Source organism: Alosa alosa, chromosome 19 (genome assembly GCF_017589495.1).
Source record: "Alosa alosa isolate M-15738 ecotype Scorff River chromosome 19, AALO_Geno_1.1, whole genome shotgun sequence".
NCBI classification, from domain to species: domain Eukaryota; kingdom Metazoa; phylum Chordata; class Actinopteri; order Clupeiformes; family Clupeidae; genus Alosa; species Alosa alosa.
Window position 1 is genome coordinate 9,377,980 of NC_063207.1, and position 26,298 is coordinate 9,404,277.

Here is a 26,298-nt window from a genome sequence, read left to right on the forward strand (position 1 = left end):
ATGACAACGTAAAGATCAATGCTCTTAAAGTGACAGTGCACCATTTATAAGTAAAACAGCATTTCTTCAGAAATGAATGTTTAAAAACACACAGTAATGGTCTGTAAATAATAGGCCTTTTATTTTACTTTAGGTGTTTGAGTTATCATTTAAATGTTACTCACTCAAAGCCACTCACTTAGGGCACCGAAATGGCCAGCAGGCCACCATCTTGACATGTCTTTATTAAAGGAACCGTATGTAAAAAATGTCTTTCAATGAATCATACAATTGCCCTGATATGTCACTAGACATTAAGAAATCATGTTCATTTCAAATACTTATATCACTGACAACAGTAGTCTGGCCAGGATATTGTCATTTAAAAAGTGAAGTTGCAGCCCTCAACTGATGTTGATGTTGTCATGTTGTGTTTTGGCCTAATGCGCCACCCTCCACCTATCTACTAATCACAAAGTCAGTAGTGTTTCGTCATCCGGTCGCCAACTCTGCCAGTCAGAGGGGAGGGGAAGGGGATACATCGCTCTACAGTAATTTGAAAGTGATTGTAGTACCAGTTTTGGCCACAATCTTACATACGGTTCCTTTAAGCTTTGATTTACAATATAATAGGCTCTCTATTGATTTTAATGAGTAGGCCTAGGCCTTAAAGTTACAGTATTTCCATCACAATTTACCAGACTTTGACCTTTTGTCGGTTTTTAACAAAATTCTGACTATGATTGTTCCTTGTATTGCATCATGAGCACTGAGCCTATTGCATTCTACTGTTGTTAGCCTTAAGCCTAGCTCAGTCAATATGCTATACCACATCTCCCTCCATTCAAAAAAAGAGCAAGCTGCATTGAGCGTAATAAACTGCATTTAGAATGGCAAATCCATATTTCTAGATATTTTGGTGAAAGTAACTTAAAAGTAATGCAATAGTAGTGTAATGCCTTACAATTCAGAGACAGTAATATTATAATGTAACAAATTACTTTGAAATGACAGTAACAAGTAATACATAATACATTATGATTTTGAAGTAACTTGCCCAACACTGCTCATTTTACAAACATGTAATGAGAGCACAATTTAATAAAATGAGCGCACTATTTAGTAAAACGTGCGCACGTTTTAGTAAATTGTGCGCACGATTTACTAAATTGAGAGCACGTTTCCTGGATATAGCCTACACAAAAAACACTCCTCCAGGGCTCCATAGGACATCAACCAGGAAACTGTAAGTAATTAAACATTTTGTCTGGCTCGTGCATTAGGCCTCTGCGTTTTGTTGGTGTGGAACTTGTAGCTTAGGTAACTTGTAGCCTATAGGTGAAAAGTGGCCTGCTATAGATGCGAAAATATAGGCTACACTCTCGTTCATTGTATGAGAGATCCTCAGTAGGCTTTTTAAAGTTATTGTTAATTCTGTTATTGAAGAGTGACAACTTAACAATACGTAATGTCTCAAACATCAACCATTGATTCCCTAATGGAATTGAACAGTGCAGCTACTCCAAACCCATTCAGGAGAAGTATCCTCCTTCTGATAGGGCAAGGGCCTATATCGAACTGACTTTGACCGACTTGACTTATGGCATTAGGTTACGGTTTGTGTTCAGTGTCTGAACATTGAATAAGTTATACAGAATTATATAGGCCTAAATGTAGGTTATCTGTGATTTTCCTACAACCATTAATCTGCAGATGACTGTTTTCTTAACTGAATGACTAGGACAGCTGAAGTTTAGGCCACTGTCAGACAGATTTTGTGGTGTGTGTGTGTCTGTGTGTGTGTGTGTGTGTTGTATTTCCTCTTCTAGGCTATTAACTACTTTACAACAACCAAATTATTTGGAGGTAGTCTATAACTGTTACTTATAACTTGTTACTCATATATAATTTCACATACAACAAATGACAACTTCACGCTCTATTTCGAAAGTGAAAAGTATTTATTTAATCACAAAGTTTGTGTGGGAGGTGCATTCAAACAGATCAGCACACACAGTCTTTGACCTAAAACATCAACAGACTCCACTGCCAAATGTAGCCAATAGTGTTTGTTTCCTATACAGGAATTCTCTGTGCAGGATTGAGCATATCTGTTGTCCGATTCAGACATTTTAAAATAAATTCCACAACACCACAGACATCTCCAGCTCTGAGCGGGCTTGATTAATTAAGTAATTATAACGTTTCAAAATGCCCAAACTAAAATAAAACACAAAAGTGATTTAAAGTAGATTAAAAACAGGCATCTGAAACAGTGATGAGGTGAGCAAACCCACAGTAACCAGTTAAAGGACTCAAGCCTGATACTTTCCTGTGTATATGAAGGTGGTCACTCAAACACACATTATTGGCGAAAGGGCAGGCTTTATTGACCACAGTAGAATGAGAGTAGAGCACGTAATTCACTTCATTTAATCAAAGACAATCTCAAATAGGATTTTTGCCTTAGACGTAATGAGAAAGCTACAGAGGAAATTAATTTCATATTTAAGAACTATGCATGTGAACTCTACTTTCATTTTACCCTAAGTTTCTCTCATACATACAGATTTGCTTTAAAATGTAGGCTGTTTTGGGAGAACCAAGATGATTTAAAACCATTGTGCAGACAGTTAAAACTATCTTTACAGTACATACAAGCAAAAGCAAAAAGGAAAGTACAATAGAAAATAATTTTAGCCATTTTTTTTATTAAATATGTGTACATGGCAGACCAAGTGCTCATATCATTGACACAAATCAAAGTTTGACACATCTGCCAAAACAACTGGTCAGTCAGCAGACTCATTTTGTGTTTGACTGTAGGTGTGAATATGTGGTGTGTGTGTGCTTGCACACACAAAACCCGTTCAGCCTCCAGTGAGATGGAGGAGTACACTGCACAACCAAAAGAGCTATACATTCTACTAGAAAGGCAGATAGAAGCTACATCCAACAAGTCACAGCATTTCCCTCGCCGTTCTCGTCACTCCCCATTTTATACTGTTCATGAGCATACAGACATCCTAGAAAGTGAGCATGTCAACAACAGGCCTAAAGAGGTTAGAAGACCAGAGGGCACAGGAGAGGCAATGGAGAGAAGAAGAAAGACATGATGAGCGATGTGAGAGAAGAAAAGAGAGAAACGATAGAAAAAGAAGAGGTATAGAGTGTTAGAGGAGAGCTAGGTTGGCCATATGATTATTTTTTGTTTCAGCCTGAAGAATGGCTTAAGTACATACCGACATAAGAGATCATGTATTACTGAATTTTGCTTTTGTGCGTTCTGATGAAATACAAAAGAACCGCATCAACCACACGCCTTGTGAAACACTGGTTAGTTACCCATAAACCCTTTAATCTTACACAATTTCAAAAGAAAATGTGCTCATTGTGAGAAATATTCAACTCACCAAAACATTCAGATAACATCACAGATGGAACCTTGTTCCCATACAGTACATTTTTGTTCCCCTGGGGAGAACCTTGACAATTAGATCAAAACATACTTTCTTACTGTATACAACTATAACTTTCTTTGCATATTACTTGCAAAATGAATATTAGCTTCATTTTACTATAATTCTGCACCTGCAAAAAAAAATCTTGCTTTATTTCCCAGTGGTATTTATTAATGTAGAAATAAGCAATATCTCTGCAATCCATAGACAATATGTGCAAAACAAAGGAACTAAACAACAATCTGAATCTGAACAATTCCCAAAATATATTTAATTAAGTTTAACATGTTAAATGATCAGAACCTCCTGTACATTCTTAGCCGGGGTGAACCCCAGACGGACCTGTTTGAAATTTGAATTTGAGCTGCAGGTCCGTCTAGTTGCATCCAATTGACACCCATTTCTGAATCACCAAAAACTCAGGATCCAAATCACAATGGGATCCTTTCACCAAGGCTAGCGCAGTCTCTCAATTCATGAAAATACCAAAATGGAAATGGAAAAAAAAATTCAAAACACAGAACAGAAGTGAACAGAACAGAACATAACAGAAGTGTTTTTATTCAATATATAAACTCAGATGAGAATGAATTATTATATTATTATTAAAAGCTGTAAACTTTTCTCCATCTTAAACCTGAACAATCCACGGGCCACACACTACAATCAGATAACCAACACAATCAGTGAAACTAAAAAACATTTGAAAAGGGAAGACGGTATTATTTATTTATTACTTGTGTTAGTGCTAGTTCACATGTAATACATATTAAATGATTACTGAGACGCATAAGACTGAATTTTCTAGCTGAGTGGTGGACCTGTGCAAATAGGAAGTAGGTGTTTGCTACAGGAAGTCTAGCTTCCAAAGCTCTGCCTCAGCGAGTGTTTGGCCCTTCGGTGAGGGCACGTTCACAAGCAACACTACAGAGCAGGCGGCCAGTGAGAGACAACTACACCACTAACTATCAGCCACATTGTGATGACTTGACAAAGCTTTTTTTTGAACAGGCCCCATATATTCTCAGCCAAGAGTACCTCAAGAAAATAACTTAAGGAAGAGACTCTCACTCACAACATCTATTGTTCACAAATGTCTTGGGAAGATCAGCTTGTGACTGATTGGCTGTCCACGGTGACACCAAGTTAGCCGTCAAATCAGATCTCGGCCTGGGCCTGCTCATCTCTGCAGTGAGGTGAGACAATACAGCGGACCTCTACCACACAGCTCTACCAGCTAACATCAGACTAGTATTCAGAGAAGCATGGAGTAACATTAGAAATAAAACACAGTATCATCTGTACACTGCAACAGTGACTGCATTTAAAAATAATTTCGAGGTGAACGACTTAAAAGTCCCCACACTGCACTACGCGCAAATAATCGACTTAAGTCTTTCTTTAAGAATAAATCATTTATTTGGTATTTCTCGGTCATCCACCTCTTAGTTTGTGATGTTCTCCTCCCTCTTATCTTTTCTAAGGCTGTATCTGCCCCCCCTCTCTCCCCCCTTCCACGAGCGTATGCTTGTTAATCTTTAACAGTCACAGGGACAGGCTTTTGGGGTGTGAGCCTCGTCCCAAATTTCAGCCGATTCGCAGTTATCTCTACCGTGCTGATCGAGTGGTGGACTGAGAAACGAACGGTACAAGTACAGTAAGGCAGCAATTGGCATTTTCTTTACAGAGGCGTGATTCTCCGCCGACCCCCCCCCCCTTCCCTCCATCCCCCAGCCATGGCGGGCGACTCCAGGGCCAGATCCGACCATGCACACACTGGTGCTGCCGGGTCGGGGCCAGATCACAGCCAGATCCGAGCCAGAGTCAGCATGCTGGGTGGGAGTGACAGACAAGCAGATGGACAGCAGAGGGCGCTACAGCTGAGAGTCCAATCAGCCCAAATAAGCATTGGGGGAAAGGAGGGGAGATGAGAGGGGGGGGGGGGGAGAGAGAGAGCGGGAGAGAGAAAGAATATGAGAGAGAGAGAGAAAGAGTGAGAGGAAGAGGATGAGAGAGAGAGAGAGAGAGAGAGTGAGAGGAAGAGGATGTGGATACAGATGCACGAGTGTGTGCAGGGGTCTTAAGTGCCAGCAGGTTAGATTTTTCCTTTGCTTAAAGCGTGCAAGAGCAGCAATCAATGAATGCAATATTATTCATTTATTTGGCAATCTTATTCGTGTGCATTCATTCTCCCTCACACACCACACACACACACACACTAATCCTATCCCCTTTTCTCTATGCTGTACTCAGTACAGATTTTTCCCTTAACGCCTTCCTCTTTACTCAGTTCAGGGTCAGCGGTGTTAGAGCAGCAGAGCAAAGCTTTTGCAATGACAGATGCCTTGGCAACATGACAGCTTAAAAATAAAAATTGGACATTTTAAGACGTCAGAGAACACTCCACCCCCATTGCCTGGTTCATGTTTGATTTGTGTTTATGTTTGTGTTTGTGTGTGTGTTTAAAGACAGTGCACGTGTGTGAGTGGCCCTGGATTTGGTTTACAGCTGTGGGCGAGGCCGCCCTATGGAGATTTAGACAGTCCAATCAGCACAAGGGAGGGGCAGAGATGCTCTAATCAAAGTCAGGCTGAGACACAGTTTGCCCCAATCAGAGTGCATGAAGGGACAGGCACACCAATACCCTCTCCACTCACACATACATCGCCTGTTACCTGAGAACCCACCACCACCTCCCTGTCACTGAACACAGGTGAGTATGTATGTGTTTTTGGGGTATACATAAGCATGCTAACTCGGTAACCTCACGGCTGTGCCCATTGATGTGAGGAAGTCAGCAAACACTTGGGGGGAGGGGTGGGGGGAGGGAGGGGAGTAGGGCAGAGCTCTATGCAAATGCAGCCAACTTTTTGGAGCGGTGCAGCAGATGCTATTTATCCAGGGATCTGCTGAGAGATTCAGATGAACGCTTCATCAGGCAGACATCAGGCTACACTGGGGTGGGAGTTTTTTTTTTCTCATCCCTCCTTTCATTTGAGTTTGGTACGGCTGACCTGAAGCAGCGTGGGTTTCTCGGCCATGATGCGGACGAGCAGCCTGTCGATGTAGTCCTCCAAGTCGCGGATCATCAGCTTGTTCTTGCGGAGCTCCGCCTCACGCTTCTCCAGCAACGCCCCCCGCCGTTCAAACTCGGCCCGCTCTCGCTGCAGGTCCACCTCCCTCTGAAGCAGCAGTGAGACCAGCTCACTGTGGTTCAGGTGGTAGTAGGAGCCGCCCCCTTCCACCACCAGAGTCTGAGTGACGGATGACAAGAGAGAAAATGACAAATCCTCTCAAGAACATCAACAGAATATCAACTATTAAGTAGTAAGTATAGTGTGTATATACTCTTTCGGAGTGTCTATTCGTACCCCTGTTACGAATAGCCTTGGCCACACAACTGGGCTATTCACACCCTGTTACATAACAACAAAAACATGTTGCTCACGCGCCCAAAAAACATGGCCGATTATTGCTTTTTTTTCGTCAGCAGAAAGTGAAGAATTCTGAACGGTTTCAGCACTAATATCTGTTCAAATCAAATTTGAGATTTGAAAAGTTGTGTTTTATTTTCATAATCTTTGTTCAGTGAACACATACAACCGTTAGTTTGCTAGCTAACAGACATTTCGTGAATATGACGTTCAGGCCTGTAAACTATAAGTTTGCCTGCAAACCTCAACTCCTTGAAGAATATAGCAGATAGTGCAGTGGTCACAGGCAAGGGCTGGCACGCGGGAGACCGGGGTTCGATTCCCGTGTGATACGTTTTGGCAGAGTGAGTGTGCATGTGTACCAACGTCTCTGGAGAGAAGGCGCGCAATTTGAACAAGAAATCGGTTCTCAAACGGAAGTTTTCATTGCAACAATTAGCTAGTTCATGCACCAGGGTGTAAATAGCATGCAGTACTATAAACACCAGGGTACGAATAGCATCCACTTCCAACTGTACATTGATGCAAACAGCATACCTTATTCAGAGTGTCTATTACACAGCTGAGCTGAGCTATTCACAATCTGTTATGTAACAACAACAAAAAACATGTTGCTTGCTGATATTTGTACCAGACGAGGTACTAATAGAACACATTGCTGTGTGCACCGGGGTACGAATAGCATACATTGATATTTGTACCAGACAGGGTACTAATAGGACACATTCCTGTGTGCACCGGGGTACGAATAGAATTCACTTCTTATTGCACCAGGGTACGAATAGCATTCACTGCTAATTGTACCAGGGGTGCAAATAGCCTTACCCATACTCTTTTGATCCCGTGAAGGAAATTTGGTCTCTGCATTTATCCCAATCCGTGAATTAGTAACACACTCAGCACACAGTGAACACACAGTGAGGTGAAGCACACACTAATCCCGGTGCAGTGAGCTGCCTGCAACAACAGCTGTTAGGTGCCTTGCTCAAGGGCACTTCAGCCGTGCCTACTGGTCGGGGTTCAAACCGGCAACCCCCCGGTTCCAAGTCCGAAGCGCTAACCAGTAGGCCATGGCTGCCCCAATTTGCATGTTTAATCTTTCAAATGTCTTTTAAGTCTTTAAAAGAATGCTTTACAAAATGTATATAAGAAGTTTGGAAAATAAAGGAGGAATCAGACATGCGAATGTCTGATTCGTGCCAATCTTGTGTCCAGTTCAACATCATTTTGTCATGTTACATTTTTCAAAAGGAACAGGATGGACTTTATAACGGCCTTCTTTTAAAGAATACCTTCTTGTCGGTTTCTGACTGACTGCGGCCTGGATTGATGGTGGACTTGAGCTTCTCAAGCACTGAGCGACTTTCAGACTTCTTCTCTTCTCCTGGTGGAGTCAGTGGCTTCACAGGGTGTGGACTAGCAAAGCGAGAAAGAGAGCGACACAAACAGTCAGTCAGTCAGAGATGAGAGACAAACAGATACACATCAAGTAAAATCAATAGAGAAAGAGGATTGTGTGTGTGTGTGTGTGTGTGTGTGTGTGTGTGTGTGTGAGAGAGAGAGAAAGAAAGAAACAGAAATGAGAGAATAAATAACAAAGATAAAGTATTGATCATGACCTGTTTTAATTTCAAACTCTCATCCGTAAGGATAATGCTGACACAGGGTGTAGCAGGATACTGCGTAACCCAAAAAACACAAATTTTCTCATGTACCTACCTTTGACACACACACACACACACACACCTACTCCCACAGAGCTCATAGTTGCTGTGTGTAGGGCCCAGTTGGTGGGACACCCAGGAGAGGGAAAGGAGGGGGGTAATAATTATCTCTTCAGTCCTGATTTCACCTGCTAATTGGGCCGAGCCTCCTGTTCCCCTCCAGTCACCAACACATAGTGTGTGTGTGTGTGTGTGTGTGTGTGTGCGTGTGTGTGAGCGAGTGAGAAAGAGAGAGAGCGATAGAGGAAGTTTATGCACCCATGCACACACTGATCTGTATATGTACAAGTGTGTGACTGACTGCACATTAAGATACAGCTGTGTGTGTGTGCGTGTATGACTGACCGTGTGTGTGTGTGCGTGTGTGTGAACAACAAGAGAGAATGGAGAGGGACAGAAGTATTTTACAGAAAGAAAGGATCCCAAACTCACACCAGACCACATCAGCAAGTCTCTTATATAAAGGAACACATTCAGCGGAATGAGGAAGCCTCACCCACAAAGCAAAGACATTATAGAACCATCTAGAGAAACCACATGCACCCAATACATGAACCCCTGAACCTCTCTTCAAAAATAATCACCCAAAGTGTTCCCAAATGTTACAGGAGCCAACCTAAGAGTACAGGCCTATTCACCCAGTGTCCCACTGGGACACCGCAACAGTAAGAAAGTGAAGGAGGTGGCTTTGCCGTCCAAAAGCTTTCACAGAGCTCATGGGAAAAGTGCATGTAACGCTGTCCCCCGAAAGTGGCATTCTGCGAGAAACCAGCGGTGTCGTCCTCCACACCACTAACACACTACCATGCAGCCTCACCTGGCGATCTGATTGGATGCCTGTTGATGCTCCTGGGGAAAGGCTGCTTGTGAGGCACTCATCAAATCACTGGAAATGGGGGAAGGACATGATGGGATCGCCAGAGCAGAGGGGCCGGCAGGAAAAGACAAGGGAAAGGGGTCTGCGGCAGGAGTAGAGGAAGCAAGAGGTGATAGTAGCTGTAGCTCAGGTCTGAGGGACAGTTTGGGGGCCGTCTTCACGGTTGGCATTGCTTTTTCCGCACGTTTTGTGGAGTCCATTTTGTATGGCTTTGGCTGACTGCTATCAAAGACAGATGCTACTGAATGGAAGGGGTCACCATTAAAGGGGTCTGTGATTCCAGGAAACCCATGAAAAGGGTCTACAGTGCTTCCGAAGAGGTCAAGTTGCTCCTGACTACTTTTAAGACTAGCTTGTGTGTCTGTTTGAGGGCACTGAGGGTGTAAGTGTGTGACGACCAAATCCTGAGATATGGACGAAGAAGGGAGGGTTCCATCAGACACACCTCCGCTCAGGCCATGTAGTGATTGGTCAAATACGACCCATGGGAGGGTGTTACGGTCATTTTGGTCCTCAGAAGTCACCGGGGTCAACCAAGATGGAGCAGATGCCCAAGTCTCATTCAAAAGGGAGGCCCCTGCTTCAGACATCACTTCCTTTTTTACCCCAGTGCTACCCACTGCTGCCCACTTCAATTCGGCCCAATCAACAGGGAATTTACTCAAGTCCTGAACTTCACTTTCCGTTGTAAAAGGAGATCTAGAGACTGAATCTCTTGGAAAAATGTCAACTTTACCATCAACAAAAGGATTAATCTCAATATCTTTGGTTGCTGGCACCTCTTGCAATAGGACAGACTTTGGCATGTCTTTCTGGGTCACGTCAAAATTGGGCACCACTCCCTCTGTGAATTCATAATTTGGCATGGATTCAGCAGTTCGATCACACGCCAACATAGGTGGTGGTGAAGACCACTGTTCTGACATAGCCTTGTCTTTCAGATTACTCATCCAAAGAACGTCAGGTAAGGGGTCTTCTTTTGCCACAAAGTTCTCTACAAAATTGCCCCTCTGTATCAATAGTGATGAATTTTGATTTGGAATGGCTTCTTGTGTAATGCCATTTGTTGGCAAAGAGAGAGGAGAGCTCACATCTCTGTGCACTGTTGATTTCATTTGGAGGTCACTAGCTAGTGCAGACAAGGGCGAGAGGTTAAACTGGGACACATCATCTACTTTGGGGTCATGTATTTGCCTAGTGTTTTGACAGGGGTCTTGTAAGGGCTGGGTATTCACAGCGAGATCATAAAATGCTATCAGCTGTTGCATAGGGTCCTTTGCTGTTATTAATGGCAGTGAACGCTGTGAACAAAGAGACCGATGACGCTGATGCGAACTGCAGGTGTGGTAACACTCAGATTCAGCACTTTCATAGAGGAGGCTACCGAGAAACCGAGTTGACTGAGGAGCGAGCAGCAGATCTTTATTGGGGCTAATGCTACTATTGTGGCTAGAAGCACAAACACGGTCAGTGGCTAGGCTGAAAAAGGGATTGCTAGTAATATGGCCATCATCAGGGCCCATGCTCACAAGCGGGCTAACATATGCATCTGAATCAGCGCTAACAAATGGGTTAACAGTGCTGTTAGCATTATCATTTGAGCTAAGGCTAGCAGAGGACAGAAGGCTGACAGGGCTCTCCAAGACCTTATGATGTAGTGTCTCTAGCTCGCCTGTACGAAGGCTGGTAGGTAAATGCTTGTCGTCTGGGGACATGTCCTGTAAAACTCTTGTGGGACTCAGTACAGCTGAGTCATCGGCGAAGCATGACTCTGAGGAGATAAGGCCTTCGCCAGGCGAGGAGGCCATGATGCAGATGAGCGAGCCGGAAAAAGGGCTCTCAGCCTCGAGGGAATGATCCAAAATATGGTTGCCTGAGGATACACTTTCAGGGCCTGTTCTGTTCGACGTCTGTACTGAACTCCCCACAGAGGGCTCCACACTCTCCCAGCCAAAACCCGCACACTCACTCACTACCCTGGAGTCAACTCCCTGTTTTGTTGCAGTGTCCGAGTCAGTTAAGACCACCACATCAGCCGCATCTACAGTAGGTTCCTTCACTTCTAAGTCACCCATTCCTTTTTTGTCCTTTTCTTTGTCTTGCTCCCCTCTAGGCTCCTGATGTGAGCTCTCAAGACCGATTGGCAAAGGGTCACCAGCAGGAAGGTCCAACTCCCGTCCCGGAGAGTAAGACACGATAGTGGAGGCTTCCAGTGTGTCATCTGAGCTCATCTCCCTGTATGCAGACACCCATGGCTCCTTGGAGGGAGCGAGCATCATCTCCGTCACTTCAGCACCAGCACTTGGAGAGAGCACCGCTCCAAGGTCAGCCTCTCTCCCGTTAACATCAATATCGAGAGGTGAAACGGCTGACTCCAGCTCTGTAGACTGAGAGGCAACTCCTTCAGCAGTTCCAGACATTTCCACAGACTGGCCTGCTAGTCTTACCCAGGTGGTGGTAGAGCCAGCCAGCTGTGAATTTGAGACACTGCCAAGAGGCATTTGGCCGTGGGAGGTCTCATTCAGGGATGTTTCGGAGCGGCTCGGAGTGTCCATCTGGTGCAGTAACAGTCCTGGATAAGGGCAGGCTAAGTTGTGCATCCTAGTGAACTCCATACTCAAATTCTCAGGTAAAGAGCTCTGCGATTCATTAGGGCTTAGCTGTAAGAGGTCCTGAGTGTTAAGTGTGTTAGTGTTAGTCAGAGCAGTAAAATTAGTGTCCATTTCCATGTTTGGGGGGTTTGTTTGTATTGAGGGGTCAGGAAACTCGGGTGTCTGAGATGGGTCCTCAGACTTCCATGCCTGGGTCCCATCCATGTCAGAAACAAACGGGTTAAAATGCACTCCTTCGTTTGCTACGTCAGTCACTCCCTGAGGTAGACGGGCCATTCCATTAACGTCTCCTGGAGGGGCCTCTTCTGTGACATGGGATTCGAGGAGGCGGGAGGACCCAGAGAGCAAATTGGAAGGTACAGGGCTGGAGGAATAGGTAAAAGCAGACATTTTAGGGGTTAGTGCAGCATCAACGTATATCTCCTGAAAGAAAGGGTTTTGCTGAAGGAGAGAAAGGAAAGGATTGGCGTTTGAGAGAGGTGGTGGAGCAGTGAAGGGGTTAGTGTGACAAGGGGGTGCAAGCTGAGGAAGATCAAGGGGGCTGAAAGGTGATTGGTTGGGGGTTGTGTTGGAGCCAGGATCACCCTGAGACACCAAACAGCTGGAAAGGAACACACACACACACACACAAACAAACAAACAAAACACACACAGACAAATCCCTGATGTTAGAGACTCCACTCACACAATACAACAACAACTACACTAGACTCACAAAAGAAGAAAAAAACTACAATAAAGGACATCCTGATGAAGGGTTCTTTTGTGATCAAGTTTTATAAAGCTTTTCAGTTAACAAAACAAAAACAGGGCTATGAGTTTTTCACCTCTGTGAGCGAGTTAGGCCACAACATAAAAGGTTAATGTTCGTGCCTGTCTGTCTGGAGTGTTTGCCATGGCTTCAGATCCTACAGTAGATGTATCTTCCCTGGATGCCAGGATCGTAAAGATCCTGTAAACCAATGTTTTAAATTTCGTGCAGGTGTCTTCACTAATTAGGTCAGCTAATTATAACAAAGTCCTTATAGGCAAGTCCCCCCATTCAGTGGCCATCTTGGTAATGGCTTTGGGCAGTTAGTTATTGTCCAATTCAAATAAATAGGGAGGCATATGTAAGAGAGGTCATATTTACATAAAAAGTACAGCAGGCAAATCAGTTATGAATTGAACGATAACTATCACTATTTGGATAAAATACTATTTAGATAAAACTAAAAAGAGGCTAAAAAAAGACAAAAATGCGATACTTACATTACAGGAAGGGGTAGGATATATGTAGACAGCGAACTAAATAGTTACGAACTAACCACATACATTTCTATGGAGGACTCGTTGTGTGCTGTTTAGAGAACTGGTTTAGGGAATGGTTGGAATAATATGTGGTAGGACAACTGAAAAGGACCACACCTTAGCCCCGATTGGGGCGTGAATTGTGCACAGTCAGTGGGCCTGCCCACAGCATTTGAGACCTGATAAGACTGCCATTTTCCTGAGTCCTAATTTAATATACCGTAGTAATATATTATACAAATAAACTGTATATTTATCTGGGTGATTAATGACACCTTTTTATATGGTGTGACAAACTCGGAACACTCTGAATTTATTTTTGGTTTTCGGGAATCCCACACAGACATTAATGGCATTTATAATATTAACAGTCCATTTGACAAATGATAATAAAATTGAGCTGATGGAAAATCAGTAAAGCTGAGCCACTGAAAAAATAGTAAATGTTAGAATAGTATTAATTTAATTTAGTTAAGCAAATTAAATGAAAATTAGTTCAAAGTGTGAGGTTCAAGCATTAGTAAGTGCTCTTGATATTGCCATTCATCAATCAAATTATACATTAATAGTTAAAAGGTTACGGTAGTTTCTAAAGACAATGGCCATTCACACTTCGAGTTCAACCGAATAGAGAGAAGTCGGCATCCTGTCTCATTTCCTGATGAAACTAGGGGCTCTATTTCCAGCCCAGTGGTATGCAGTGCTCATAAAACAGCTCCATCTTAGCACACACTAACCCATACCACTACAAACAAACATCCAACAAAACAACACACTGCATGCTTGTATGGTGCAACAAAAATGTCATTGTCAATGTTTTGCTAGCATGTAAAGTACATAGCAAGTCACTGGTGTTGGTTGGGGTAAGTCCAACGTCAGAGAATATTTTACAAAGAATACTCAATGCTACACTGCACCTTAAAACATATCAGCAACAACTGAATCTGAAGCTATTATTTTCCATCATTCAGAAGAGATTCAATACTAAAGAATCCGCTGTCAAAGTGTTTCAAAGTTTTGTTTATCAAACCTATATTGAATACCAACTTCTTTTCAGCTAAACTGGTACTTGCCCAGTTTATGGTAAACAGACTGGAAACCCCCTTGTGCACTAATAAAGAGATTGATCTACGTGTCTATGACTAAGTACCATATCCTCTCAGCTCCCAAGTTCACAAACCAATCTTCTGTCAGAGCAGATAACACAATGTCCATACAGTATAATAAAATGTACAGCTAAATAAATTAACAGTACGGCCTTCATCAAAAGCCTCATTCAGGTCTACGTGTTCTCTGAGAAATGTAGACATAATCACTTCACATTTTTTGCTACTGCCATGTTAAACAGCATACAGACATAACACAAAGACACTAATTGAGCAAACGTACAAACAAAACACACACACACACACACACACACACACACAGTAGAGGGAGAGGACAGAGGATAGACCCAGTGCATTAATTCTCAAATACCAGTACATGGGACCTCACTGACGTGCATGCCCATGTCCTTTAACACCAGAGCGACAGAGCGGAGAGTGTGACATCCCTTGGCACCTATTTTTAAGATTCCCCTAAGGCCTTCTCACGGGTGCGCACACCCACACTCGACCACACCCACGGGCTTCTCAGTCATGCAGGCCCGCGTATGCACAAGGTGATTTCCCCATAATAGAGAGAGAGTCTTTACCACATAATAACCAGCATACACACCTACAATGACAAAATGACAAAGCATTTGTGTACCCGAATTAGTCAAAAGACAACTCGCGTCAGAACATAACAGTGGCCTATTATTGATCATCCAGGTGAAGTACATGATTTAGTGTTGGGGTTATGTAACATAGAATTGGCCAAATGTGGTTTAGTTCACTGCTAGCCTGACACACACACACAGACAAATTATTTGTGCCTGCAAGTTTTCCCTGGGAAGCCCCTACCTATTACTAATACTACTGATGCTGTGTTCCTGTGAAAAATGATCCAGTAAACATGAGGCAGAATCATAAGAGCCACTCACAAAGAGAGAGAGAGAAAGAGAGAGAGGGAGGGAGTGAAAGAGAGGGACTGGGAGAAGCAGAGAAGATGAGAGAAAGAGTGTGGAAAGAGAAAGCATAAGATGTCAAGACTTTACAAACAGTATTTCAGCTCTCTGGGGCAACACCCCCTCTGCAATGCAGATGCTGCTGTAACCAGATCCTGAACCCAGAGTACGCTAGCAGCTGGCATACCAACCGAGGACCCACAGCAAGGAGGCTGGACTCTATGCTAACCGGCTAATGCCACTGCATCAGAGAAGAGTCCTCACTGAGCAGCTAGCAAGCTGAAGCTAACTCTCAGTCTCACCCAATCTAGAGAGGAATCATGCTAGAGCAGTTAGCATGCTAAAGACTTTCATCTAGTGCTACTATGCTCTATGCAATATATTACCGGTAATAATTAACTTCAGCTACTACAATAAAACTCCTAGCCACACTCTACGACACCGAGACACACACAAAGTGACTTCAATTATGCAAAAAAACAACAACATTACTATAAAGATGGGGAAGCTATGGCCTGCATACAAATGGCACTACACTACTACCTGCATACAAATGGCCTGCTATACACATATGACCAAAATGCAAATTTGAGAAGGGGCCAGTTGTGGCATCTCTAATGAATACTGAACTCAACACAGCATTACATCAGGTCTACACAAGATCTAGGTCTTGTTTTTTCTTGTGTCAGCCACTATGGAGGTTCAACTTTGTCTGTGACACTGGCCTAAATCTTGACCAAGGAATGACCATAAAGCATGTAGTCAGGAACTCATGGTTTGTTGTCAAAATGTTTCTGAAATGCAACGACCGTCTTTCATGAGAGAAAACTTACCACCATAGCACCATTCCACTGTGTGGAAAGAAGTAGTGTTATTAGTCATGTTGACAATGTAGCAACAGTTATCACTACATTTACTGCACCACTTTAAAGTCAGTCACCAAAAATACATTTTTGGCCAGTAGAAGTTAGTGCTGAAGTGAGTAGCTGCCATACCCTGATTTTCATGAGACATGCAAAAGTGTCATGTGGCTTTCAGAGTAAACTCACCTGGGCTTGTTGTGAGAGTCCTTCGAGCCAAACCATCCTTTATGCTTCCCTTCCGAAGGGGCCGAAGCTGTGTCACCCTTGCCCGCGGTCGCCACCTTGCCTGTCGATTCGCTCCTCCCATGAGAAAAAACCCCACTTCTGCTTCTTGACCTCGCCGTCGGCCGCAGTGACTGCCGGGGTGGCTTCCTTCTTGAACTGGGCCGCCCTCCTCTCCTCCTCCTCCAGCTTCCCGGCGTTCTCGATCGCCGCTGAAATGGCGGCCCGCTCCTCCTCCCCGGCTCTGTCCAGCGACCAGCGGCGGCCGTCCCCGGGCCCCGGGTGTGGTTCCTCCGCGCGGTGCGACACCGAGAGATTCTGGAGGGACAGCGACATGGCCGAGGCCTTCTGCCGGGAACCAAGAGCAGGGGACAGGGACAAGGCTTTGGGGGCGGCCAGCTCGCCCCCCTGCTTGGAGGGGGCCGCAGGCTGAGGTTTCGGTTTGGGGGTGTGGGAAGCTGGGGCATGCTTGACTGGATGACCGTTGGCCACGGCGGTGGATGACGGAGTAGAGGACACCATTTCGGTGATTAGGCTGTCGTACGTGAAAGACTGGGGTACGGGGATGGAGATCTCACACACTTCGTCGTCATAGATATGCTTGTGTGGGGAGACTTGGGGTGAGGGGGCGACTGTGTGGTCTGAGACAGAGAGATAAAAATGGAGGGAAAAATATAACATTAGAATAGAACTCAACAAGCATAGCTCTTCAGCTAAAGTAAAAAGGTGGATACTGTATACAGTTAGAGTGTGTGCTATTCATGTTGGTGTGTGTCTGTATGTATAAGATGACCAGTGTTTCCCATACAGTACATTCACTTATTTGTGGCGGCCCATCACAATATCAACACTGACCACCACACAATGATTTTCCAGGTTGTACTAAATTGTGCTTAAATCTGGTTAGCATCATAAGCACGCTGCGCTAATTTGCTAAAAACGGTTGCATTCAAGTTAATTCTGCAAACCTACCACCACAAATAGAATTTAATTCTGTGTGAAACACTGATGACTATGTTTGTGTAAAACCTGCAATATTGCAGTGTGTTGCGTGTAACCTGGGTTGTTGTCCGCTGTAAGATTGCTGTGAGTTGGAAGTGTGTGTGTGTATATGTGTGTGTGTGTGTGTGTGTGTGCGCAACTTGGGCTGTTGTCTGCAGTGAGGTTGCTGTGAGTTGGAAGTGTGTGTGTGTGTGTGTGTGTGTGTGTGCAACCTGGGCTGTTGTCTGCAGTGAGGTTGCTGTGAATTGGAAGTGTGTGTGTGTTGCGTGTAACCTGGGCTGTTGTCTGCAGTGAGGTTGCTGTGAATTGGAAGTGTGTGTGTGTGTGTGTGTGTGTGTGTGTGTGTGTGTGTGTGTGTGTGTGTGTGTGTGTGTGTGTGTGTGTGTGTGTGTGTGTGTGTGTGTGTGTGTGTTGCGTGTAACCTGGGCTGTTGTCCGCTGTGAGGTTGCTGCTGTTGCTGGGCGAGTTGGACAGGTCCGACACGACGACGCTGATCCCGGCAGTGGGGCTCAGGCTCCCGCCGCGCGACGACGACTCGCTGCTCTCCGAGCCGAGCGACGTGCTGGAGCGCGTGTCCGACGACTTGCGCAGGCGGCCCCGCAGGAAGAAGTTCCTCATCTTGCTCCGCCGCGCCTCGCCGCCCTCGTCGTCCTCGTAGTACTCCTCCCCGCCGCCGTCGCTCGGCAACCGGCCCCGCATCCTGGCCAGCACCCCGTAGCCCCCGGGGATGATGGCGGAGGCCGAGTCCTCGTCGCCGAGGTGCTTCGTGCCTCGGATGCGCTCCTTGAGCTTGCCGAAGGCCGAGTGGGGCTTGTCCTTCATGGACAGGTCGTACATGCTGGCCGTCATGTTGTGCCGCGTGAACTGCACGGACACCTGCACCTCCCCTCGCTCCTTCTCCTTCTTGCCAGTCTTGGAGTGCAGACGGTGCCATCTGTGCAGGAAGGAAGACAAGAGCGCGAGACACAGGGACGAATTAGGATACCACCTTATGCTGGAAATATCAACGCACATACTTCCAGTAGGTTGTTGTTGCCACCTTCAGCTTCTAATATTCAGAATAAACAGAATAATAAAACAGTACAATGGCCAGTCCTATTCTTAGTACTATATTCTTCTCCAAAAATAAAACAGGAAGGAAATTAACTGTCTGCAGTGAATTAGTGCATTGATGATGAGCTGCTTTTGACAAATGATCAACCCATAACTTGAATAAAGGGAGTGACTTACAGGTTCATAATGCTTACAGGTATACGCGTCATTGAGATATCTAACAAAGTAGGAAGTTGCGTACAAGAAAGAACATTCCTTGTGTCCATTATGCCCTACCAGAGACCGTTCATCTGCTGTTCTGAAGCATCTCTGGCATTACTCTTCTACAAGAGAAACCTTATGATGCAGGCGGACTCTAAGCAGGAGTCAGGAGGACTTCCCATCATCCCCCTCCTGTGCACGTTTCCTGCAGCAGGTTTTCCTTGCAGGCCTGATCTGGTGCTGCAGCCTCTAACATCCACGTGCTCCTCAGAGGGATCATTAGCTTGATCAGCAGGATTATAATAGGGCTGCAACCGAACACCATACGATAGCAGGTCTAGCAGGAACACTGGGCTTTCCTTTTGTATTCCATATGCTTACTGCATATGCTTTATGCTCCTTCATGCGCCTTCAGTCTGCGTTTCATTGTGCAAGCAGTATGAGGTCTTATGCTCAACACAGGTTGGTTGTTGTGCTCACTGTTGTAGGTCTTCTATTTTACACCTGAGGTGAACACACACAGCATGCGAAATAGACACCACAGTGACTGCAACCATGTGTTCTTGACCTAACTGCACATTGTGACACTTATGTAGAGGAAGTAACATTTCTTAATTTCCCATAAACAAACAAAATATTGGTATTAGTATGCAGTAGTGGCTATAGGAGTTGCCATGGCAATAAAGCTGACCACTGATTACACATGGCCAAGGCAAATAGTGCACTGCCAGAGCACTGCTTTTCTAATTGCCTTGATTAACTCTGTAAAACAGTTATCATGATGGCTACAGCTAGCATATAGTTATAATATATAAATTACTTACGATCTATATGTTATCTTAAGCCTTCCTTGTAAACTTAAACGTTTTTTATAGGATAATAAACTCATACTATAAGGTCTACATCCAACTGTGCATAGTGTGTATTCCCTCAAGTGTAACATAAATTGGCATTCCATCCCACACCCAAGGTGGGCCCTATATTCCTGTTAAGAGATATCAGAGATATCTTCTAATATGAAACCTGATACACGAACTTGAAGATAACATTATACTCCACTAAGCAACACAGGCCAGGGAAGCCAACACCCTGTGTGACAACATCTAAGTGAGAATGTGAGAAAACCTATCATGAGAAAGAAAGAGAGAGAGCGAGAGAAGTGAGAGAGAGTGAGGAAGTGGCTAAACATGATTACTTTTTAAAGTATCAAGATTAAAATGGAAAATGCAGATTAATGCTCTAAATTCAGAAGTATGCAAGAGCTGCAGATTATCCGAAGTGTCAGTGGGATTTGTCTGTGTGTGTGTGCACCGCCACTCTTCAGAAAATAAAAGGCTTAGGGTTGGTTACAACACAATGACTGAAAGAAAGTACTGTTGTCGGGAACAGGCTTAGCTGCGCCAGGAATGGGAAACACAACTTGTGGTCAGGGAAAGGGAAAACAAGAATTAAAAACACTGCATAACATTTTTAGGTTTATTCATCTTCATCCAGACTTTCCTGCAGGGCCTTCTTAAAGAAATGTTTCTTAACTTAGCACTCTTAACACACACCCTAAAAAAACAGATAATGAATTCACCACCAGTAGACACTACCAGGAAGCTGTCTGAGGCTCTAAACACAGACATAATCACAGAGACACAGATAATCTACACAGACAAACCTGATAATCTACTTCATTGTTCACACTACAGCTATTCTATTCTGCTAACAACACAAACTTATGGTCACACATGTGCCCCGTATATGCTCACACACACACACACACACACACACACACACTTGTAAGTACATATCACAAATTCTACATCTGAAGCATACTCAAACCTTTCCTTGGATTCAGGCTTGTACATTGTACCCAGAACTCCTAGAGGAAGCACTAAGGTGTCCGTGGCAAGTGAGATACTTCCTTTTTAACAGCTGGAATTTTTGAGTAGGACGAACTTTTAAGAAGCAACCCATCAGCTTGGTCTGGGGGCGGGGGGTATGAGTATGAGTACGTGTATGAGTATCTTTCCCACCTGACAAACAGCAAGCGCAGGTTCGATTCCCGAACCCAACGTTGAATGTCCTTAGATAAAAAGATCCTCGGTCTGTGAAAACCAGGAACATGTGGAGACCAGTGGACAGAAGCCATTACATGGTTTCATTTGTCTAATTTGAATGAAAAAGTGACTTAAAAGTAGAATACAAAAGAAGACTTGGTGCATTAATAATTTCCTATGAGTGACAGATGTATGCCATCTGTCACTCACTGTGACTATTAAAGCATTCTCACTCTCACCATTTTAAAAGGGGAAGTGACAAAATAGTTTAGAGACTTCTTTGATCTGTACTTTCGGTCATCCTTTACCCTTTATTACTCTACTGACTCAAGGTCCTCACACACGTTCTCACCTCTCCTCCTCACTTCCACCCTTCCAATTACCTTTGCATTCCTTTAGCTGTGTTTTGTACGTTAGCGTCGCTAAATCACATTCTCACGAGTTAAAGCCAGTAATGGACACCTTACAGTGTCAGAGTTAAGAAGGGTACACAACCCCTCAGGATACAAGACATTCATAGTGTGGTTCAAACCTGACCAACCAGACTCATTGTGCCCTCAAGCATGTACACACACACACACATATAATGACCCTGCTGTATTTAATTTCTAAATGCCTTTGTGTCCACAATTCTTTAAAAAAGGAGAGCAAGTTATGTGTTGAATGTTGTTTACGCATTCTTGCATATTCCTTCAACCCACAAACACACAACGCTGCTAAGAACGGAAAACGGGGGAGGAAAACAAGAGGTCTTATTTCACTTCAAAATAAAGTGTAGGCTCAGCTATTGTGAAGAGAGAGAGAGAGAGAGAGAGAGAGAGAGTCTCTGACCCATTTTTTTTTTACTTTCATGCAAAGTCCACTATTTGTAGACCCACACCTGCAGCACTTTTGCTGAAACAAAGGCCCAGCAAATCTCCCCACACACACACACAGCAGAGAGAGACGTTGGTCTGAAAAACCTTCCCTTTGATATTGTGTGTCTTGTTACCATGGGAGCAAAAAATCCTGGAGTGAACACTCCTTTTAAAAACACACGCAATTGATTTATCCTAACCAAATATAATGGGATATTGGGAATATGACTTCCCTTAATGCTGGCTCTGCTCCAAAATGCTCACTCCCTTTCCAACACATAAAAACCAAGCTTGGAAACCTGAGGCACACACACACACACACACACACACACACACACACACACACACACACACACACTTCAGATCTTTAGTCTGAAAATCCTCTTAGTATACACCATCCTTTTCAATGCAGTTATGTGAAGCACAGTAGGATTGCAAACGGTAAAATTCAGCTGCTTCGACTGCAGCCACCTGTCAAAGGCATAAACTCCACCCCTCAGCCTCCCAACAGCAGACTTACAGATTTGACATTAGCAGAGATAAAGTCACCTCCATTTACCCCACAACAAATGACCCTTTACAAAGGGAAGAAAGTTGAGGGATGTTAAGGAGATGGGGTGGAGAGTGATCAGATATGCAAGCGTAGATGACAGGAATTTTGGCTGAGTGGGCACAAACAACTTCCACACCGTAGCGTTGCGTAGGTGCGGACGTACTCATACACGCACGGCCCCTATTACCTCTCGGTCACAGACCACAAAGAAAACTTTCTACAGGCCTTCAGTCCCTCATTTAACTGGAGGAAGAGAGAGAGAGAGAGAGAGAGAAAGACAGAAGATGAGGGGAAATGAAAGCGAGACATTACATGCATGCCAACAAACACTCAAGAACACACACATGTAATGGTTATGTTCTCACACACACACACACATACACATTCCCTCATTCATGCTATTAAGACAAACAAACATCCCCATATCTAACATCTTTCAGGCAGCATATCAAAGGCTCCACAATAAACTCCATCTTTCAAACAGGAAATCACAGACATTCCTTCAAGCTATCCAGTCCTGTGTGAGTGTGTGTGTGTGTGTGTGTGTGTGTGTGTGTGTGTGTATGTATGTATGTATGTATGTATGCGTGTGTGTGAGTGAGAGAGAGAGCCCAGAGCATTTACACAGAAATTCACTTTTGTAATGCCTGAAATACAATGTGCACCTGCAGCATCTACCAGCCATCAACCTCAACCAAACATCTCTCTCTCTCTCTCTCTCTGCCCCCTCCACGTCCAACCTTCACTCTAAGCTGTGGAGTATTCAACGCTGTGTGACACAGAGCATTTGCAAAGACACCCACCCCCTCCCTCTATGTCTTTTTTTTCTAACCTGTCAGTCTCTCTCTCTCTCATTTCTCAAGTAGATTGCCCTCTACATGAGCCTGCCTCTCCCCTTGGAATGAAAATGTCCCTCACAGCAAAGATCTTCAAGCACTGCCCTTCTAATCACAAACCTCTCCATTTTCTCCCCCTGTATCAAACACAGCCCTGCGCCATTAGCTATGACTAGCTATCTTTTTCAAAATCCAATCAAATGTAGTGACCAGCAAAAATGCAATATTAAACATAAGACAGTGAGGAGCTGTTGACTAGAGTTCACCCGGTCATTGAATTCTGATCATAATATGGGCTTAAAGCAATAGAAATATCTGTGCCTGGCCCTGAAGTTATCAGACATTTATGAGGAAGACATATATACTGTAGTCTCATTGCCTATTTTCAAATCTTAGGCATATCAGCTCACGCCTGAACACTTTAAGCCCTGTGATTAGTCATGGTCAACCACTACCAAACAAATACAGACTTCACATCAATCTGTGGCCATTTACTGCGCTTAGTGAATGGAGAGTAACCTACGGTGGTCTCTAAGTGTTAAAGGTCTCACCATTATGCCATGAGCCAGAATATTTTTAGTTACGAAATGAGGGGCATGCTTTGGTCATTGACAGTAATAGGAGATGCAAACTGTGTCTTTTGAGTCCATTTCTTTACTCTAATGTCTTCTTCATCGTTGGTCATCCACTGTTGAGTTTTTCCTCACCTTCTTATATCATTCTTCTTTTGCATCAGAATGCGACCTGTGACCTGCAGAGCATGACTCAGCAATACGAAGTGGATCAACACAGAGGTGAAGAAGATACAGAGATGGAGAGAGGAGGGAAAACAACCAGAGGAAGGGAAATCACCAAAGTGAGAAAACCCCAAAGGTCAACATTGTAAGTCTGCCAACCTTGGAGTGCAAAATGTGTTACTGAAATATCACACAGACCTGAACACCCACTAGTATATCTCTTGCTCACAATATACCTCTCTCCTCGTTTGTACAAACACACACACCCGACATAGAGGATGTTTCCAAATATCTGCTCATCATTACAGTAAACCCACCTATTTCTCTAACAAGTTCTCTCTCTATTTCTCTAACAAGTTGTTTTTTTTTTTTCTCTCTCTCTCTCTCTCTCTCTCTCTCTCTCTCTCTCTCTCTCTCTCTCTCTCTCTCTCTCTCTCTCTCTCTCTCTCTTTCCCCTCTGTGTGTGTATGTGAGAGAGAACTGTGTCAAGTGAGAGTGTGCAGGCATGTGTGAGAGAACAAGAGACAGACAGAGAAGAAAGAAAGAGCGCAAGACTGTCGGCTGAGAGTGTGAGAGAGAACGAGACAGGGAGATCAACAGATAAAGACAGGCAGGTGACAAGTCTGTGCGGTTAAGTCAACACTGAAAACCAGTCCTTTAACAACTCCAACAATGCCTGTGGTCATAAGCCCAGTCAGATGCCTGTCCAGGCCATCATCCAGGCCTCTCGTAGCACCTAGACCAAAACCACACAAGTTAGCTGTCCAAATCTGACCTTATTTTCTTCTCAGTGGTATTTACACTTCCTGTTTGGTGGACCTTTGGCAGGAAGTGTGGGTCCAACACAAGATCATCCTCATATGGTTAAATCTTTTAAAGAGGTTGCTGAAATACCGTGTGCTCAAAACAGACCTCTTGCCCATCAACTAATGAACAGCTGAAGGCCAACTGACTTGGATGAGCAGAAAATGCATGTTCAGTAGTCAGGCTTCCATTTACAATGCTGTACTTACAGTGCCCTCTTACCTACAGTAGGCTACATAACCTAATATCCACTGTTAGGTTTCACCAAAGGCTGAAACAAAATTTCTAGCTAACTAGTCCTACACATGACAAGCAGGTAGGCTATACACTCTAGCTAGTTCCTTCCTTGTAGTAGGAAAGCCCTGTATTTGTATGGATGTGTGCTACTAAGTTATTCTGGGTTGTGTTGTGTTTCTCGGACTGCTAACGTTAGGGTTTGGTAGGGTAGCCTATTCCCCACCCTTGGATGTAAGTGAATCTGGGTTCAGTCTTGACCGTTCATATTACATAACCCAAATGCTGACTCTGCTTTGCTGGTGTCCCGTTAGACACAGACGCAGTTTTCACTGGACCGGTCCACACTGCGAACAACACACCTTTTTACAGGGCCGCAGCCGAAAGTAGTCGGCAGCATAAACACGTCTCATTTTTAGTTCAATGACGGAGAGTTCCGCAGGTGCACCTCTGCCTTGTCATAATCGACCTCGCGGCCCCAGCTGCAAGCGAGTGATCGCGGTGTGGAACGAGGGAGGGCGTGACTGCAGAGGAACGGAATGCAGCACTCTCCGCAAGCTTCCATATCATCCACCGTAAGGCCTCGGGAGCACGATTAAAAGCGGTAGCCCAAACCGACTGAACCAGAACACTGTCACAGAAAACACCCATGTTAAAGTTCCACACTACCGCATTATGCCCGGAGTACACAGGCAGTCTGCACACGTAACCGACAATCAAAACTCTTAAATAATTAATTAACAAGTTAGGCCTAGACATAAACAAATAAAAGCGGAGAGGGAGCTATTTCCAAAGGTAAACCTACTCTTTTTTCATGGATATTCGATCCTGGAAAGCCTTATCCAGGGGAATTACTGCTTGCCCGAGAAAGACATCCAGACCGATGAGCGCCCGGTGCATGGCCGTGAGAGTGAGATCGCAGCTCCCGGGAGGACAGACGTCGCGTCCGCCTGGCTCGAGCACCCCCGGCTGGAGCTCAAACGTGCATTCCTCTCCCCACTCCGGATTCATGGTCTTCTCCATAACACACGTGGAGTACTTTTCCTTGCCCACCTGAATGATAACATAGGCGTCGTTGGTGCCATGCTTGCCCTTCGCGCGCAATCCACGGGCCCGAAGCACTGTCACCTGCACATGAGTGGGCACCCACCGCTGATACTCATCGTTCGTAATTGCTGAGGACATGTCCGCATGCACGCAGGTACCGGACAGCTCCGGTCACCGGCGTGTCCCGGTTGCTCTCGTGGTGTCGGGTGAAGCCAGCCTAGCCGCCTACTCGCCGAGCCTTTGCATCGGCGGTTAAGTGTTATTTTAAGCGTCTATGAGCAAAGTACCGGCGCCACTGTGCCCTGTCTGAATCGGCTACGGTTCTATGCGCGAGCGTGTTCGCTGCTTCTCCTCTCGACGGACGGGCACGTTCTCATCTGCAAGAACAGCGAACTGACGTCACCCGTCTCACCGCAGCAC

At 44.6% G+C, this 26,298-nt stretch overlaps 1 protein-coding gene across 1 annotated transcript; it reads right to left on the reverse strand.

Annotated features, from left to right (window-relative positions):
- Positions 1-1,921: 1,921 nt before the first annotated feature.
- rab11fip5a (RAB11 family interacting protein 5a (class I)) lies at positions 1,922-26,298 on the reverse strand. Its single transcript, XM_048227797.1, is given in 7 exon segments — positions 1,922-6,694; positions 8,167-8,290; positions 9,416-12,451; positions 16,474-16,608; positions 16,610-17,150; positions 17,934-18,445; positions 25,637-26,298. Coding segments are annotated over 7 exon segments (4,992 nt in total). The 5' UTR covers positions 26,017-26,298; the 3' UTR covers positions 1,922-6,430.